Source organism: Squalius cephalus, assembly GCF_949319135.1.
Source record: "Squalius cephalus genome assembly, chromosome: 15".
In the NCBI taxonomy this organism is placed as follows: domain Eukaryota; kingdom Metazoa; phylum Chordata; class Actinopteri; order Cypriniformes; family Leuciscidae; genus Squalius; species Squalius cephalus.
The window spans coordinates 14,054,339-14,074,733 of record NC_137136.1 but is presented as its reverse complement, the minus strand read 5'-3'; the positions used below and the strand labels follow the sequence as shown (position 1 = coordinate 14,074,733).

General features: G+C 36.8%; 1 protein-coding gene across 5 annotated transcripts in view; it reads left to right on the top strand.

The window, feature by feature from the left end:
- The window catches only part of sema6cb (semaphorin 6Cb), a 146,992-nt gene that overhangs the window by 109,160 nt on the left and 17,437 nt on the right, over window positions 1-20,395 (top strand). For all 5 annotated transcript variants that reach the window (XM_079894534.1, XM_079894536.1, XM_079894535.1 and 2 more), the window contains 10 exons: window positions 1,500-1,590; window positions 1,865-1,987; window positions 2,061-2,149; window positions 3,240-3,457; window positions 3,627-3,758; window positions 5,823-5,978; window positions 6,180-6,353; window positions 8,460-8,597; window positions 11,420-11,497; window positions 19,436-19,494. In XM_079894534.1, the coding sequence (XP_079750660.1) occupies window positions 1,500-1,590; window positions 1,865-1,987; window positions 2,061-2,149; window positions 3,240-3,457; window positions 3,627-3,758; window positions 5,823-5,978; window positions 6,180-6,353; window positions 8,460-8,597; window positions 11,420-11,497; window positions 19,436-19,494 (1,258 nt within the window). The remainder of the gene's footprint in view (window positions 1-1,499; window positions 1,591-1,864; window positions 1,988-2,060; window positions 2,150-3,239; window positions 3,458-3,626; window positions 3,759-5,822; window positions 5,979-6,179; window positions 6,354-8,459; window positions 8,598-11,419; window positions 11,498-19,435; window positions 19,495-20,395) is intronic.

Below are 20,395 nucleotides of genomic sequence, written 5' to 3'. Positions count from 1 at the left end.
TGTGTTTTACATTGTGTAGGTCTCCGGCTAACCGGCCAACTCACGTTATTACTGTCTTACTGAAATACTTCTGCTAAGCAGCTGTGGGACACTATTACCTAAAACTGTGTCTATTAGTGCAGATTGTCTGTCGTTCTTACTACTTTGAGTAAAAATAAAGGATGGAGCAAGATTTGTTTTACAAACGTTTGTTACATCAGTCATTCATGTTAGTGCTCGTCTAATGCGTGCGCTGTTATTGACACAGTTCCCACATGTGCACTGCAAAAAATGTAAAATATACACATCGGTTTGTTTATGGACATACACTTGTTAATGCTGATGGTGAGGAATTACAGATGCAACATCTCATAATGTACCTCAAAATGAGTAATGTATCACTGAGAAATCGGTTTGAATCGATCCAAAATCTTTTGAGAAAGATTAGTAATGCATTGCTGAATCGTTTACATTTTAGTGCATGTTTCAAGTCGTCCTTGCGAATGGAGGTTCGGGTTGAATTACTAGTTCTTCCAATGTTCCAAAACAAACAGACATGCTTTCCCTGGACAGAAGTGTACAGATGGTCAACCTTTGACAGAACCAATCCAATGCTACTCCTGCTTTAATTCCCCTCTATTCTTCTCTATCCCTATGAGCTACATGACAGTGTAAGTAGTGGTGAGCTTCAGCAGGTTCAGTAGGTGTTAATCCGATGGGGATGACACACAATGTGACCCTGAATACCAGAATGCCCACAGGATCCTTTCAGCCACATTGCTAAATGTGTTTGTGCATGTATGTAATCCAGCCGTCTTTGTGAGGACATCTCTAGCCCTGCAGGTTGAATATCTTTGTGGATTTGTACACATGTATGTGTGCATCACCCAAACCAGGCAATTAGCACGCTGTTTTTTTCTTCTGTGAACACCACAGGTCGGAAGCTTCTGCTCTGCATCTGACTAACAAGAGAAGCTGGCACACTGTTCACACCTACAGTTCCCAAAGAGGAACAAAACAAAACAACCATGGAACACACACCACCCACTGGTCCACAAACATTTATACAACACCGAATTCAAGCTCCCAAAAGTCTTTGACAGCAAAAACAGCTTTCAAAACATGAACTAAATTGTATACGATTCACCAATGCAGCACTAATCTTTCTCGATTCAAATGATCAGAATTTACAATATTAAACAACATTAAAGGGGTTGGATCATTCATTTCCCCTCGTGTCATGCCAAACCTGTATGAGTTTCTCTCTGCATAACAAAAAATGTTTCGAAAAGCTAGTTTTTGCCCATACATTGAAAGCCAATATGGTCCAAAACAACAATGATTTGAATGGATGTTTTTCAAACTATTTTTGTGTTAGTGTTCTTCATTTGCTCAGTGTGTAAGAGGTCTTATCTCTTATGTCTCTCTCTCTCTCTCTCTCTCTCTCTCTCTTTCTCTCTCTCTCTCTCTCTCTCTCTCTCTCTCTCTCTCTCTCTCTCTCTCTCTCTCTCTCTGGTCAGATGTCATCTCTGGACCAGGATGGAGAGGAGGTGGTCGGTCAAGCCCGTTGCCCTTTCGAATCCCGCCAGTCTAACGTTGGCCTGTTTGCCGGTGAGCTGGCAGAGCACCATCCGTCTGGGGAGGAAGACACGAAATCTCCTATAATCTCACTAGTGTTCCACTGACATTTTACAAAGTGCAGGAAGTCTCAGTGAGACAGCAGTGATCACAGACGCACAGAGATTTAAAAGGGACATGGGGGAGATGAGACATGTCTCTCATTTTCTCTTTGTGCCATATATACACTGAACTGAACTGAGCTCTGCTTTGTGGGGTTTTGTGTTGTTTTGATTTATCAATACTTATTTCTCACCTCACTTCCCAGGCGGTGACTTTTATTCAGCCACAATGACGGATTTTCTAGCAAGTGATGCAGTGATTTACCGAAGTTTAGGAGAAAGCAGTCCTGTTCTGCGTACCGTAAAATACGACTCAAAATGGCTAAGAGGTGGGTCATCTGTTATGTAGGTATTTTCTCTATAATTTCTGTTCTTTTTCTAATTGTGTCTTTGTTTATGTAGAGCCTCATTTCCTTCATGCCATTGAGTATGGGAACTACGTCTACTTCTTTCTCAGTGAGATCGCTGTAGAGTACACCACCCTTGGCAAGGTCAGACACTTCAAGTACACTGCAAAAATATTTTTTTCTAAATCACTTCTTTTGTCTTGTTTTCCAGGAAAAAATGTAAATGTCCTTTAAAATAAAATTAATTTACTTGAAGCAAAGTTGCATAAAATATTAAGATTATTGTCAGAGTATATGTCATTAATCAAGTTTATTAAATTCTTTTCAGACTATTTTATTCATGTTTTAAGCAATTTATGTATATATATATTAGAGATGCACCGATTCATCGACCAGGGACTGGAATTGGGCGATTTTCCGCCTGATCGACCCGTCTCACGTCTTTCCGATTCCGAACTGGTCTGTTTTGTTGCCAGCGGTACAGGGAATAACATCAGCTGCGCGTTCTTGCTCTCATCTCTCTGATGGGAAGTGAACGGTCAAATACACACAAAGTTATGCCAAATTGCCTGTCTTGGCTGTGTTAAACACAGTCAGTTTTGGAACATTAAATAGTTGAGAAAGATGACACCTGTTGTGTAACAGTATATTGGATTCATGCATAAACTCTTAAAGTGACAGGAGCATAATATTCCTGCTGCTGTCTGTCATGTTAATAAAAGAACAAAAGGCAGAGAAAATCACTATCTGTTTTTGACTGAATACGTTTTATAACTTTAATTGTAAGCATTAATCTGTATTTAAATTTTACAATGAAGACTATCTAGTCTTATTTTACATTTGATTACTTTAATTTCTGTAGTATTTCTTACCTGACTGTATACCCACTTGAAAAACTTTAAGCCATGTTTATTTCATTGCTCTCTTTTTTCTGTTGCATTTGTTTGTGCTGTTGTTTGCAATTTGTTTTTGTTCTTATTTTTTTACTTTTTACTTGTGTATTTTTTTATGAAAATAAAACTCTGCATTGAAGAAAAGTAGATTTTTGTTTGTATATGCCGTCAATTATAGTTCTTAGAAAATCGGAATCGGCAAAAATCTGTATCGACATGTCACACAAATCTGAATCGGCCAAGAAAATTGCAATCGGTGCATCTATATATATAGAGAGAGAGAGGTTTGAAAGAGGTCACACACTTCCTTACATTCTTTATGTCTCATTTACTTAAACCAGGTGGTGTTCTCTCGAGTCGCTCGCGTGTGTAAGAATGATAACGGCGGTTCTCCGCGGGTTCTAGAGCGGTACTGGACTTCTTTCCTGAAAGCGCGATTGAACTGTTCAGTTCCAGGTGATTCGTTCTTCTACTTTGACGTTCTTCAGTCATTAACCAACGTCATGCAGATCAACCACAGGCCTGCGGTGCTAGGTGTCTTTACCACTCAAGCCAACAGGTACCACAGTCCCACCACAATACATTTTGTATTTCCACACGCACTTCAACAACTCCTTAAATGCATTTAACTCCAATCCATTTGGTCTGTTTGTGAATGATTTGTTTGTTGCATTAAGAGTTTGTTTAGATAAAATAGGTGGAACCAAACAGAGTTTTTCTCTCTTCAGCATCACCGGTTCTGCTGTATGTGCATTCTACATGGATGACATAGAGAAAGTGTTTAATGGGAAGTTTAAGGAGCAGCGAAACAGCGAGTCAGCCTGGACGCCAGTTCCTGATGAAGTGGTGCCCAAACCCCGGTGAGTCACGAAGGGTTATCACAATACCAACAATCCATTTGACACCAATATCAGTCAATTTCACCTTTCTCAAAACCATTTTTAACTCTGCAAAAAGTATGCTGTTGATCATTATTTTTTCTTAAAATTTCAATACTAATATAAGTATTGTAAATACCTTTATATTGATTATAAATATATTACATTAAAAAACTTGAGTATTCTTAAAGTAGTGCTCCATTAGGTAAATACTGCTTTAAGTTCTCGATTAACTATTCATGTAAACATTCAATAATGAAAGAACATAGAAGTAGCGATTAAAAAAATAATGAATGAATGAATGAATTAGCATTTATTTGAATTAATTATCGAGAGAGAGAGAGAGAGATATGAGAGATGCGTGTATGAATTACCTGAATCTGATCAGCATCTCTCTCTGTCACGGCCGTCGCTAGTGGGGTGAAAGGTGGTGACAATTCCACCCGCTGCCCAGGGGGCCCCACAAAATCCAGCAGTTATATTATATAGGCCCCTGTTGTATGAATAATTCTTATATGTATATTAGTTGTATGCCTGAGATTTAAATGAAAACCACAAAAACATGCAATTTGGTTAAATATTTTTTCCAAATATCTGCTTCTCTTACCTCCCCTAAAAATGGTTTAGTCCAATCTAAAGTAATTATTAATTATTCAGTCAGTGACAACATCAGATGGACCCGATAAAATTGTAAGTCCCACCCCCAGCTTGTGAACAGAACCAATCAGAGTTGAGGCGGCAGCTGCCTGAAGTTAATGATGAACTTGGTGGAAGAGCAGGAGACTGACTGACTGAAAAATGTCTGGGAAAAGAAAACATAAATCAGGGTACCAGAAACGCCATGAAAAGAAGGAGAGGGAGGCCAGGAGATATGTTGGACGGGTTGTATTGTTATTTCGCTGGGAATAAGAAAACTACCATCTACAGCCTGCCGGGTAGCCTACTGTCACTTTTCATTATCGGTGCACACCACAATCGACCGAATGATTGCGTGGTCAAAATCCTTTACACTATTGTAAATAGAGTTAAAAAATTGACACGAGTCATGACGCATTGCATTATACACCTGACCTGCTGGCTGATGATGTATTTTATTACATCGAGGAAACACAAATACAACACACTGCACTTGGATGAATACATTTATTAGTTTTATGTAATAATATATTACCAGTTCCAATAAATGATTTTATTTTTTAAATTTGACTGCATTCTTGGCAATTTCTAAATGTTTACTTTTTTATTACAACAGACTGATGGGGGAAAAAAAATATATTATTTTGCTGTTACTTTTATAAAATTGGTTTATTATTATTTAACAATTTCTTGCTTTTTGTTAGTTTTTATATTATTGTTAGTTTGCACAGTATATGATAATGGTGGAGGGTGGTGGGGGCCCACATCAATATTTTTTCAGGGGGCCCCGAATCCTCTAGCTACGGCCCTGCTCTCTGTTAACAATGAAGCTGTGAGTTTAATTACTTTAAAATCAACAATGTTACCCACTTGTTGCTGTTAATATAATGTAGTGGTTCAGTAGCAAAGCTTTGATTTTTGAAGGATTCTGTGAAATTGAAGTCTGGAGTAATGATGCTGAAAATTCAGCTTTGCCATCGCAGGAATAAATTACATTTTAAAAGATATTAAAATAGAAAACAATTGTAATATTTCGCAGTATTGCTGTTTTAACTGCATTTTAGATCAAATAAATGTGATATCCCTAGAGTAGCGTGAGGCACTGCACAAAAGAATATATTAACAACAAATCCAACCTAAAACACCACATACACACAAGTGCCAAAGACTTCCTTTTCATCTTGCTCTGCGTGATATGCCTGGACCTGTTCTCTGGAGCTCGGAGAGCAGCTTGTTCGGCCTGATGGACTCTAAAACAGCTTTTATTTAACAGTGGCAGATGGTTGGAGTGGCTCTTGTTAATTGTATGTCTGTGAGCTGTTTTTGTAGATAATTTCCATGAGCCTTCATGGGAAAGTCTGTGCAGGTAGAAGTCAATTGTTTTCTTTCTCTCTCTCTCCGTCTCTCTAGGCCGGGATCCTGTGCTGGTGATGGCCCTGCTGCTGGCTATAAGTCCTCCACAAATTTCCCTGATGAGACTCTTACATTCATTAAATCTTATCCACTAATGGACGAGGCCGTACCGTCTGTCAACAACCGACCCTGCTTCACACGAACCACCAGCCGGTACGCACACACAAATAAGCATGCTCCAATAAAAATTAGACTCATTATTTTAATACTCTGCCTCCGTCTCCCGTTGTTTTCTCAACATCTGCATGTCAAGGAAACTGTTATTAGTGCTGGAGAATAAATAAGTATTTATTGTTGTAAGACATGTTTGTGATTTTGTTTTATTGACTAATTAGCTAATGTTTCCTGATGTAGGTTCAAGCTGACCCAGATCGCGGTGGACACGGCAGCTGGCCCGTATAAGAACTACACCGTTTTGTTTCTGGGTTCAGAGAACGGACGAGTCCTGAAAATTCTCGCCAGCACACACCCAAACTCCACCTACAGCACGCAGGTTTTGGAGGACATAGATGTTTACAACCCCAACAAGTGAGTTATAATGCACACACACTTAAACATGTACTCTTTTGTTACAACGTGATGATATTTTGTCAGCCCACACTGAAAGCAAAAATACTATTTGTTGTTTAATATGCAACTACCGGTATGTAGAGTTTTGTAGGTTCCAGAAGTTAAAGTCCCATTCATTTTCTCCATAGGAAAAATAGATTTCTAATGATGATTACTTATAAACCATTAAAGACAGACCTATGAGGTTGTTTATCAACTGTATGCTTTTTCTGAAGCCATCAAGCCACATGCATATTTTGCAATAAACGTAATATACTGTATATATATATATATATATATATATAATATATATAAAAAATTTTTTTTTACATATGATCAACATCTTTAAATCAATAGTTTTATATTTTTCCATTGTATTTAATTCAGTTATGTCATTCGGATTGCTTTTTGGGATTTCAGCTCTTTCCCTCATTAAAGCTGTTAAATTCACAGTGTTGTACCTGATTTTTCTGATTTTTTTTCCCAATGTTTTTAAAGTTCCCATGGGAGAAATGAATGGGAATACTTATTGAACTAAGGATGCAGAGAAACTTGCTGCTGTACCATATGTCAGTCAGATCACTGCCAGATCACATCAACTTAGTTTAGTGAGTCAATTGTAAGTTTTTAGTGTGAATTGAGTTGAAAATGTTAAATCTTGTTGTCAGATTTTATTGATCATTTGAAATATTTTATTGAAACGGTTTTAGAGATTTCTTTATTCAAGTAGATAAGAGCTGTACCAAGATGGCTGCCAAGTAGACTGACTTGCCTAAAAGGGATTTTAGGGATGCCCAGTGAAAGAAACCATTCAACAGATAAAATAAAATGCCACTTTTATGAGCAAACATCTTCACCTAGAAGGTTCTTTCACTGTTCTGCTCTTCTCATGCACTTCACACTCATTGACAGGTCTCTATGTCGACAGAGGCGTTTGATTAAGAGAGAATCTCTCCTCAAGTAAATGGGGCGGATGGTACGTGTGGAGCTGTAATTGTACTCCTGGGATCTCGTCCATGTTTGTGTTCCTCTTGTGTATCTGACAACAAGCCTCAACTCCAGCTGAGACTCACAAGTTCCACAACAAAATGTGACCACATCTTCAGGCAGCATTGCTCATGAAAACCCCACCTCGCGTCTAGGTTAGCCTTTGGGAAAGACGCTTGACATGATGCAAAGGATTTATTTAGATTATTACAGATACTGAGGAAGATGAATTACAGTCAGCCTTTATGGCATGACCTTCTTCAATCAACTCAATGGGAGTGACTCATCTGTGTGATACACATATTGGATTTCTTTCTATATTGGGTTTTTCTTTTTTCTTCTTTTTTCTTTTATTGGGGATTGCTTTTTCCTTCCATTAGAGAGAAAGGTTTATCCTAACCTCCTTTAAAACCACTTTCATTCTATTTTTGAACACAAAATAAGATGTATTAAAGAATCACTGAGCTGTTCTTTTCCATAAAATGAAAGCATATTGTGACCAGGAGAACATTTCAAGCACAAAAAAATGTATACGAATATAATTTTTCCAAAGTAGTCCATATGACCACTATAGTCATATAAAGTAGTCTATATGACTACTCTATATTAAAAGTTTGAGTTATGTGTTTTTGTCATTTTTATTATTATTTTTTTTAAATTGTTTATATAGATTTTATTCATTTTTTATTTCAAGTTTAGTTTTAGTCATTTTAGTACATTAAATTAAACTAAATGAGAAATGTTGGCTTAGCATCTAGCTGAAATAAAATAACATAAAAAAACAATCTTTTTATTTCAATTAACATTTATTTCATTTCAAGTGATAACTTTTGTAATGGTTTTAGTTAACTATAACAGCCCTGCCTATTACATTTTTTTTAATGGATTCCTTAATGGACTCCTATGTATTGGATAATCCAGGTATTCCATGCATTTAGAAAATGTCCCTATTTCATTGTTGTTGTAACAGTATGCTAGTATCCAATTTCAAATATAGCCTTTATTAGCATTAATGTTGTATGTACATATATGGTACTCTTGGATCCTCTTTAATAACTAAAATGACATTCCAACACAAACCACCATTTCTCTCTTCAGATGTAATGTGCGTGGCGAGGACCGTAGGATTCTGGGATTGGAGTTGGACAAGGACCATCATGCCCTGTTTGTGGCATTCTCAAGTTGCGTGATCCGTGTTCCTCTCAGTCGCTGTTCTGACTACAGCAACTGCAAAAAGTGAGTGAAAATGCACATGGAACCCAGACCCCCAATCATTCAATTCAAAATGTATTACATGTGAAAACACTTAATACAATCTTGTACTACACCTTTAAGTAACTTGTACTCTTTTAAACAAGTACATTCATAAGGGTTATTATAATAGAGTATTTTAAGATATTTATTGAAGATGGAGCCAACATTACAAACTCTATTGACGATGCAGTGCAGCAGCTCAGTCCTCAGAGAAAAATCTAGACAGTCGTCTTCTAAAGAATCTTCTAAAAAAAGTCCTGTGCCAGTTCTCTTTTGATCTATTATGGATAATGTTCTCCATAAGTGCAGTGAAAGCAGTGTGTGTTTCCAAAGACATGCATTCATAAATGCATTGAAATTTAAACACAGATGCATTTTAGAGGGCAAAAGGTTTTAGCTTGCATCCCGGTCTTCGTTGATGTAGACGTGTTTCCTCCTTCGCATGCTACAGTCCTCCAGCCAGCATCACCACATGCTTTGACTACTCTCACGTAAATTAGAGCCATCTGATTGGCTGCAGGCCAAGACACAGCAAACAATTCCTTTTTTTCCACACAGCTGTAGTATAACGAAGCTGATAGACTGTTTCCCCTTTTAAAAAGATCTCCAAATCCTATCAGGGAATTTCATTCCCAATTTCTTTCCAAAAACAATCCTGATGTCTGATCCAACCGTGTCTTAACTTTTTACCAATATGTTAGCTCATGCCTGCTCAGCCTCAGGAGAAACACTCACACGGGATTCTCTGTGGACTTGTGAGAAAACATCTCTCTTTTTTTCCCTCTGTTTTTATCTCGCTGAATTGTTTTCAGACACGCCGAGTGCTGGTTGCAAAAATAGCTGTGTTTGTTTAAATTCAAACGGGTTTAAAAACCTGGTCAAAGAGAATTGCAAAAAAAATCGGTTTTGTATCAACCAGGTTTCCCTGAACTATCTTCCACTGGTTGGTCAAGCAAATAACTCACTCCATTGGTTGAGCCGCTGTTAGTCCATGTCAGGCAGGTCGCAATGTTTTTATAGCTATGTTTCCATCCAAAATTTGTGCATTTAGCTTGTGCACAAAATTGGATTATCACATAAAACATTTGCGAATAAAGCACCGTTTACATTCCATGTGTTCAAGAGAACAAAAATCGTCACTTCCTAGGAAACTGGCGCCAAATAACTGTTGCTGCAATCGGGAAGCCACTGTGGCTCTTTTACTCTACATCATAATTGACTTGTGCCTCAGAGCCCCCCGAAATGCAATAAACGCTGTCATGTTATCTTGCGTTCGGACGCCTGATGTTTGTGAACACAATCATGTGAGAGTTCTGTGAGGTCAATACACCAAATCATTTTGATGACAGACTTTGGCTCAGGCATTTTCAAAATAACTAAAACAATATTTGACATGCTATACAATGAAACTGATCCAATCACATCTTCTGAGGCAAAGTCACAGTATTTCTGTTGCGCATCGAGTGATTTATTCAGTAAATGCATTTCCATTGTCATTTATGCACTTATATCTTCTTATCAGATAAAAAAAAATTATCCAACTCATTTGAGCACATACATTTTTATGCAATTGTTTATGTATTTTGGAGTTTCCATCCAGCATTTTTTCACAAATATAGCATAAATTTGATTTCTTATAATTGTTTATGTACTTTGAATGAAAATCGCAATCCTTATTCTGACGTATTTCCTGTTAAAACCGAAAGTTTGGGTGGGACACGCTGTATCAAAGGGCTTGTGAGTTTATTTTTTAAAAGCCAATAGGCATTAGTTAGCTAACTAATGCTACTTGCTAGTTGGTTGCAGGTGGTATTAAGGGGTTGGACATTGTCATTCTAGAAAACATTTGATTAGACAAAAATCTGTGTAGTGCAGGATAAGTCATCAATATTTTTTCTCAGTTCTACCTGAAGAGAAAATCTGTGAATTTTCAACATATCAATTAAATTATTTATTATCCACCTTTTTTTTTTTTTAAATGCAGAAGTAAGCTATTTCCTATGAATGTAAAATACATGATTCGCCGATGTAAATAAAGTATAACAAAGTGCACAGTAAAACTGTTGTCAACTTTTAGTAGGTCATTAGCATATAGATGTCTTTAACCCTTATAGACAGACTAAAGCCACCAACTCCATTTTTGCTTTCATTTTTTTACAATTTAAACTGGAATAAGAGAAAGTATTTTAGCATTTTAACACGTCTAACATTTAACAATAGTTAATTTGTTAAAGAACAGTGACCAACAGGCATAGCATGGAGAAATTAACAACCTGTGAAGAGGGAAAAAAATAGCAGAAAAGTGGAAGTGACCTCTCCCTTCCACTCCGACTCATCTAGTCACCTCACACATGCTTTTTGTCCCTTCTTCCCTGTCTTTTGCTCTCTTTCCATCTCTCTTTCCATCCGTCTCTCTCTCACTGCTTCATGGTGCAACTCGCCAGCTTTGCCATGTATCTGAATCTCAGTTGGCCTCTGGCAAACACAACACACCTGTCAATCATGCAACACAAATACACAAACACACACACACACACACCTGACTCTACAGCAGTCAGTCACTTTTTTTCCTCTCTCTCTCTCTTTTTTCTGAGTCTGACTGACTGTCTGACCAGCGAGAGGCATTAATGCTTTGTTATGGAGATGCCGTGTCTGGCTGTCCCTTCCAGCTTGTCACATACACTTGGAGAGAGAGGGGAAAGGGAAATGGGAGGGAGTCAGGAGACAGTGAGCGAGGGAAAACACAACCTTTCCAGGACATGTGGTATGAGTTAACTCTGTATGTGTGTGTGTGTGTGTTTTAGGAGCTGTCTGTCCTCGCGAGACCCCTACTGCATCTGGCTGAGTGCGGGGAACTGTGCCACAGTGGCGCCGGGATTCAAGTGAGTTAAAGCTACATCACGCGACCCTTCTATTAGTCTTGCCACAGTAAACACTTTTACGGTTCATTAGAATAAAAGAGCCTACACAGCTACTGAATTCTGTACACAAGCTGTCTGTGCAATCGACAATTTTGTGTGTCTATAGCGTGCATCATTGTTAAAGGTCTCTTAGGGCTTACGTTACTCTAAACATACTTAAAACATCTGGTAAAAATCAGATGGCCGTAAAATGTCTTCAAAATTTATAACCAAGTGCGGTTGCAGATTTTTTTCTAGACAGTCTATATACAATGACCAGGATGACTTCATAGATAACATTTAAAAGTAGTTTTACAGTAAATTGATTTAGCATTCTGGTTTACATTTACAATAAAGTATTGATTTGATTACATTATTTAAGGCATTTAGGTGTCAAAGAGTGAACAATACTTTTACAGCATTCATTAAAGGGTTAGTTCACCCAAAAATGAAAATTTTGTCAGTAATTACTCGCCCTCATGTTGTTCCATCCCCGCAAGACTTTCGTTCATCTTAGGAACACAAATTAAGATATTTTTTATTAAATCTGAGAGCTGGATCACTCCTCCATAGGCTTCTATGGGATCGAAACTTGCCGGCCCAGAAAAGTTAATAAAGGCATCGTTAAAATAATCCAAGTGACTACAGTGGCTCAAGTACAACCCAGAAGCGTTGCGCTGTTACACTACGTGAATTCACTCAGGCCCACACAGAAGAAAATTAATAGTTTAATAAAAAAAATATTTTTGTTTGTTTTTTGCTCACAAAAAGTATTCTCTGACAAATTCATGCATCTATCTATGAATATATTACAGACATTAATAATGTTAACATTTTACGTTGTTATGCCTTTGCCAGGCACTTTAATTAAAAGTGACTTACATTGCATTCCAGGTATAATTTTTTTAGCAGAATCAAACCAATGATTCTGGTTTGCTAGCACCATGCTCTACCATTTGAGCAGCAGGAATACTAATTTACGTATGTTTTTTAGCAGTTGCAAAGATCTCTAGCTGAAAGGTCATGTTGACATACTCACCATTTTATGAAATATCAGCTCTTGTCAGGGATGTATCTACAGTAATACTGCCTCTCCAATTGTCAAGCAGAAGTTAATTCGTTGTGTGTGCTATAATGAGTGCAGATCGAGGGATTGAATTTGTTATTATTAATGTTTTGCTGAGTGGTCGCTGTGGTTGTCATCAGTTGTGGAAAGCAACAGCAGCAATATTCTTCCCAGCTCACTTTAATGTTTCCCCGCTCCTGAGTCACATCCACTGACATACAGCTGCAATTTCGGTTTATTAAAAAGAAGTCATAACCCTGAAGTGGAAATGTTACTGAGAGATCAACATCTTATTCTTAACATACTATTGCTGATTAGTGCATTTATCTCTACACACACACACACACACACACACAAGTTATTTTAATTAAGTGTTTAATTATATTTTCTGACCATAAACTTGATTATTGGCTCTTAATGTGTCCTAATGTGAGGATTGATCTCTATAAACAGAAATGGGGAATCATTTCATCTTGAACTCATGAACATTGTTACGTACACAGCAGATTTCCAGACCGCAGCCAACAAAATGGACAGAACTTGTGAGAGTACTTATCTGTGTCCCAGAAGAGCTTTGGTTTACTCCAGCATTCAATTATATGCTTCCATAGCCAAACTTATGTCAGAGTCATACATCTTCTGCTGTCAGATGCCATACAGTCTTCCATAATCATAGAGCGCATTAGAATTATAAAGAGCTCTAGAATCTTGGCTAGAATCTAGAATTTTGGGTTTTGTTATAGAAACCAAAAGCAGCTGCACTGAAAATATAAAACTGATGTAGATGGAATAACAGAGTTTTAAAGTGTGTCAGTAATATCTTAAAAATACAATAAATCAGATCAATTACAAACCAAATGGTAGAATTGAATTACACAATATAGAAATAAAATACACTACCACTACCATTTACCAGTATTTTTTTTTTCTTGAAAGAAATGAATACTTTTATTCAGCAAGAATAAGTGACAGTAAGAACATTTATAATTTTACAAAAGATTTCCATTTCAAATAAATGCTGTTCTTTTAAACTGTCTATTGATCAAAAATATATATCACTGTTTCAAGAAACATATTAAGCAGCAAAACTGTTCTTAACATTGATAATAAGAAGAAATGTTTCTTAAGCACCAAATCAGCATATTAGAATGCTTTCTGAAGGATCATGTGACACTGAAGACTGGAGTAATGATGCTGAAAATTCACAGGAATAAATTACATTTTAAAATAGAAAACAGTTATTTTAAATTGTAATAATTTTTTACAATATTACTGTTTTCACTGTATTTTTGAGCAAAAAATGAATCACACCTTGGTGAGCATAAGAGACTTATCAAAAACATACAAAAAATCTTACTGACCCCAACCTTTTCATTGATAGTGTAAATGTGCTATTGTTCATCACAGTTTAGTAGGTAAAGTGCAATTATTAGCACAAGTCTTGTTTTCACATCCCAAATAATTGATTTGTAGTGAAGACGCATTTACTGTAGCTGCACTTGATTTCACCATGTTGATTAACTTGACCTGTACTGATTGCCACTATTACCATAAAGTCCATAAATTCTGCGCTTTTGGCAATCAGACTTATTGCACATGAAAGTGCAATATATGGCTAAAATCAACAGGTCAAACTGGATGTAGTCATTTTCAGGAGTCAGTGTGCACACATCACATTAAAATAAACTAGTCATGTTAGTCACATGATCCCTTTCCAATGGGCTTTTGCCCTGAATAAGCTGCAAAAAAACTTAATGCTGAGTTTAAGTCAGGCAACGTGAGACTTGAGAGAAGGAGAACAAGAAATACGACAAGAGAAAATGCAGCTCCAGAGCGAACTATGCATTTAAATGCTAATCAATGTAATCTAATGAAATTCTGCTAGACTGAGAGGGAGAAATGTAAGAAAAGAGGGCAATAGATGTACGATGGTAATACTTTGGCTTTGGTTTTTAAAATAGATCTGCGGCTTGTTTTTTTGGGGTGTACTGCGGGTAGAAGAATATGAAGAAAATATGACTTTATTATCTTGTGGGATATTTTCTCTTTGTGTTCTCCTTTTCCCTATTCGCTCTCTCCCAGGGGCAATTTAATCTCCATATGATGAGAGAGCGTGTTTGTGCTAATGTATGTGTGCAAGTGTGTTGGCCAATTCAGGTATAATGAAAAGCATGCATCTCTGAGGCATATTGATGTTCAGATATTATGCACCTGCAAGATCCCAATTTACCACTTTATGCAGGAGATTTTTTTTTATCTTGTCCTTCCATTTATCCTTCAATATGAGATGAAGTCATCCCCGCTCCCTCTCTTTCCCTTTCCTTCCCTCTCGTTCTGTCACTCTCTCCCCTCTCAGGTTAATGGAAATAAGGACTTTAAATCATGTCAGGTAGAGAGGGCTGATTCACAGATAGATTGAATATGCAGGGCAGGGCGAGGCAGGAGAACGGCAGGGGCTGAAATGGGGTGCCAGCATTAGATGATAAGTTGTTTGTATGCTAGTGTGTCTTTTCTCCGAAGCATTTTTAAGGGGTCATGACATTGCTTTTTTATGTTCTTTGGAGTTCACCTATAATGTTAAAAAAGATTTTTGCACAGAAAAAGCAAATATATATGCAGAAAAATGATTATTTCCAACAACCTGACCCTCTGCCTGAAATTATAAGTTTTTTTAAGGGACGGCTCCTTTAAGACTTGTCAGTAAACGGCCACTGATATGATTGGATAACATCATTTCATAGAAAACAGTATCAATGCCCACTTTCAATGCATTGCTATTTTGAAGCAACTGAAATAGACTGCGCCATTGACCAACAAAAACCTGGTCTAAAGGCAATGGCGCAGTATTTATTTTTTTGTTATTTAAAGGGTGGATTAGTAATATGAGCCTATAGGCGTGTGCACAACGCACGTACACTCTGCTTATTACACACACAGGGACTACACAAACTACCCAAATATTAAAAATAAAAGGATTACAATGTAAAATATTATTATTGTGTGCATAAAGATATGGTGGAATCCGGCTTGTCCTGTAGATGGTCTGCTTGTGCACTTTAACCTCGTGCACGAGCAGATCCGTTTCCTCTCTGGAGAAGTGTTCAGTCTTTCCACTTGCAAATTCCGCCATGTAAATAGCGACAACTGGCTTTTAAAGGTGATGGGAGATGAGACTCTGATTGGTTTATTGCACGTTACCCCAGAAACACCTTTTTTGACTTTAGTCCTTTCGGTGTGTTCAAGCGCAGCTTTTTGGCCGAGACGCAGCCGACGAGAGGCGACAACCCAGTCAGTTCTTTAAAGGAGAACTCCGGTCAATTTTAACATTGAGCTAATTTTTTTGTAAATTTGGAGTGCTGTCAATACAGAGAACAACGACAAAAATCGGTGTTGCCTACACCGAGTTATTCTATTTTTAAAATTTGCACCCTGTTGACTTCAATGGGGCAAGTACTAAACCTGCTTTTAGCCTCTTAACATCCTTGATGTGTCATTACAAGTGCACAGAAAATGTGAGTGATTCCTTCTGAGTGAACACGAGTGACTCTGACTGCAGTAGATGTGAAAGAAATGTATAAAAATGATGTTATTTAAGCCAGCGCAAATACCTTTGTTTACATCCTGTTTTTCGGTTGAAGTCCAAAGTAGTCGATTGCAGAGTTCACGCGCGTGATCATTAGGTATTAAACCTATGCGTGTGAACTCTGCAATCGACTACTTTGGACTTCAACCGAAAAACAGGATGTAAACAAAGGTATTTGCGCTGGCTTAAATAACATCATTTTTATACATTTCTTTCACATCTACTGCAGTCAGAGTCACTCGTGTTCACTCAGAAGGAATCACTCACATTTTCTGTGCACTTGTAATGACACATCAAGGATGTTAAGAGGCTAAAAGCAGGTTTAGTACTTGCCCCATTGAAGTCAACAGGGTGCAAATTTTAAAAATAGAATAACTCGGTGTAGGCAACACCGATTTTTGTCGTTGTTCTCTGTATTGACAGCACTCCAAATGTACAAAAAAATGAGCTCAATGTTAAAATTGACCGGAGTTCTCCTTTAACGTCGGCTTGGTGTGTCCCGGGCTTTAAGCTATGCAACTTGCAGGATGTTCTTAATGGTACAAAACCCTCTTATACAGTATGTCAAAAGACCAAAGCAAATTTTTATTGACCATTTTCATGATCCATTTAAAGGGATGGTTGATTATGATTTCACTTTTCTAACTTTAGTTAGTGTGTAATGTTGCTGTTTGAGCATAAACAACATCTGCAAAGTTACAACGCTTAAAGTTCAAAGCAAAGGGAGATCTCTTTTTAAGGACTACAACAAATGGCTGGTAGGGACTACACAAGCTTCCTCCTGGGTTAGTGACATCACAAACCCTAACATTTACTTAAACCCCTCCCCCGGGAACACGCAGTCCATGTTGAGAAGAGGAAGAGTTGTTGTAGTACAGCACATTTGTGAGTCTGCTCAAGCTGTCACGTCCGTCTTTTCACATTTATTGCAATACAGTACGCAACACAAATGCAATAGCATGTCACTCTGTAGGCATCTTACAACAGTTCCCACACTACCGATTTATAGATTATTATAATGAAAGAATGTGCTAGGCCTAATCAATGACTTGAAGATAGTTAACTCCACATTAGCTACATAAATTCATCAACTAACCATTCAGAAATGTCTTGTTGCATTCTACATGTTGTCACTTCTTCTTGAGTCTCTCCATTATTGTCCGACTTCGGTTTCAACATAAAAGGAAGAACAGTCATTTTAGTGTGTGTCTACAGGCTGCTAACACACAAGCTGTTGAAGCTCCGCCCTCTGTGCCGGGAGCAGCAGCTAATTTGCATTCAAAGGGACACACAAAACGGCATGTTTTTGCTCACCCTCAAAAAGGGACAATTTTAACATGCTATAAAAACTTATCTGTGGGGTATTTTGAGCTAAAACTTCACATACACAGTCAGGGGACATCAGAGACTTATTTTACATCTTGTAAAAAAAGGGGCATTATACCACCCCATTAAACAGTCATCATTGTACCCTGTGCTCCAAGGTTAGGTAGATTCCACTCAGATAGATCAAATATACTCAAATTAAATCAAGTGAGACAAAATATTTGAGTGAATTAAATTATTTGCATGAGCTGTGTTTTAAACATTTTGATGACAATGACCCCCAAATATGATGATTAAATTCAGTGGTCAAATATATAGATTTAATAATTTGCACTTATTTTATAATTTTACAGTACTAAAGTAAAAAAAAAATATTTTTTTCTGCAGACCCCCAATACTCCCTTGGGCCTGTCTTGTTTCCACAATAGCGCAAAATTAATTGCACCAGGCAAATAGCACTTTTCGTGAACCTGTAGTAAATCTAATTTAAATTCAAATCAAGGCATCTTTGCCCTGAAATTAATGATTATAATTATGCACTAATAATTAGGTCAGTGCAGAACTTGATTGCAAGGTGCATAATGAATAAGATGCCCGTTCTTGCGCTGAAATACCACACGCCAAAAGTGCTCTTAAAAACAAGTGATTTTTGAGAATCCTGATTTTGGACTTTTGGATACAGAATCGCATATTTCATTAGACCACGGCCCCACTGATCTGATCACATCTCCATGGTAACACTTAGAGGAAGCATAAAGCGTCAGAACACATTATGCATCTGTGTGCGAGATGTCACTCAGGTGCTCGCCTCGGCAATGACACGCTCGGCTCTGTGATGCCAGGAGCAGTGGATTATTGCAGTTGCTCAGAGCAACGTGTCACCCTGGTTACGCTGTTAGGCTGTATGAGTCAGCAACGTCCCTCTCTGTAAACATATTCTATTCATATTTGACTTAATATGCTGTTTTACCCAAACACTCATTTTTTTCACACAAAGGTTCTTACAGTGCATCTAAAATAGTCAAAGCTGAAGGCGCTCTTATGTTTTTTGGCACTCGTGTGCTTGAATAAATAAAACTTCCCATAGCTTGTTCTGATAATTTGACATGTAAACACATTAATTACATATGTGCACTTTAAATTCATTCAGCGTTTGTTAATAACATTGGGGCTTGATATTTGTGTAATGATTTGAAATGACGTGTGAAAATGTTCTAAATATATTTTTCTTTTTTTACCAGCATTGAAGCCTTTTTTTTAATTAAAATATATTTTGGCATTACAAACAATAGGATTATTGCACTATTATTACTTGGATATTTGTGGAAAACTGTTCACTTCATTGTTATTTTTGCAGCATCATGTTAAAGATGAGTCAGTCTCCGTTTCTCATTAAAATTACATCTGTAATTTTGGTCATGTTGTGATGATGTCCCTCTGTAATTTTATTTTAATGGCTTAATGTCAGAAATATTTAATGTAAATGGGGTTCTGTAGGGGTCAAAACTTATGATAAAACTTTTGAATTGTGCATGTCACTTTATCTGCAACTTTCAGACTTACAGTGTGATTTGCTGAGTAATATGTTGCAGTTCCTATAAAATTGCCAAATTTATTCTCATTCGGCGCTTAATTTAGAATTCTTGTGTACATACTACATACTAATACATTTGCATTTATTTCTTATCTCATGGACACATGGCTGTCAGTCATGGGATAGAGAAAGTGTACTTGCATGGCAGACACTCGATCCTCAATCATATTGTAACGTTATTTCCCTTTACAGTTGCTTGGAGAGGCATCAACAGACTGCCGACAGCACAACTAATTAGAAGGATCATTCAGGGAGAGGCTCACAAAAGAATGATTGTCACTCCCTTGTCCTCTTTCTCACTCTCTTCTTCTCTCTCTGCTCTGTCGTTCTTCCTCTCTGTCTCTGTCACAGGTCTGGATTTGAACAGTATGTGGAGAGTGGATATCCTCAGTACCCAGACAGCTGTCATGGTGAGTTTCAGATAGTCCGAGCTGACTTGCTCCCAGAGATCATAACTCATTCACACTATTATTACATCCCTACACATTCCTGCTACAACTCCACTATTGTTCTGAAGACTCACAGAACTCTAGAACCCTTCTGACAGAATCTTATGGAACATGTCAAGAACATGTCTAGGTCATGTATCACATTTCAAAAAGGAAAGATACAATAAGAAATCTCATCTTGCAACTGTGCAAGATTTTTTTTTATTATTTTTAATTATTTTTATGACAACTAAGCACATTTCCCCATTCTCAAAAAATTATTTAAATGCTGAAATATAGTATAATTTACTTGATTTTAATTAATAATATAATATAATTTCAAAAGTGATCTAAAGACATTTATAATGTTACAAAATATTTATATTTCAAATAAATTATTTTCTTATAAGCTTTTTCTAAAACTGTTCATCAAAGAATAAAAATATATATATATATAAAAAAAAAAACTTACAGACACCAAACATTTAAATAATATAATATAATATAATATAATATAATATAATATAATATAATATAATATAATATAATATAATATAATATAATATAATATAATATAACATAATATAATATAATTATGTACAAACAGGGTTGTTGTTGTTGTGTTCGCATTACAATAATGAAAACCTGGGGATGAAATGTATATATTAGATTCATGTATCGTGTAACTACTTGTGCTGCAATTACAAAAAAAACTTACATTCTTGTGCTGTGATTACAAAAAAACGTACATTCTTGTGCTGTAATTGCAAAAACCTTAACTGTAATAAGAGTACTGTAGTGTCTGGCCTTGAATGGCTTATTGTATTTATGCATCAAAATGGAGATGGATGCAATATGGTACTATAAGACAACACTGTTCAAT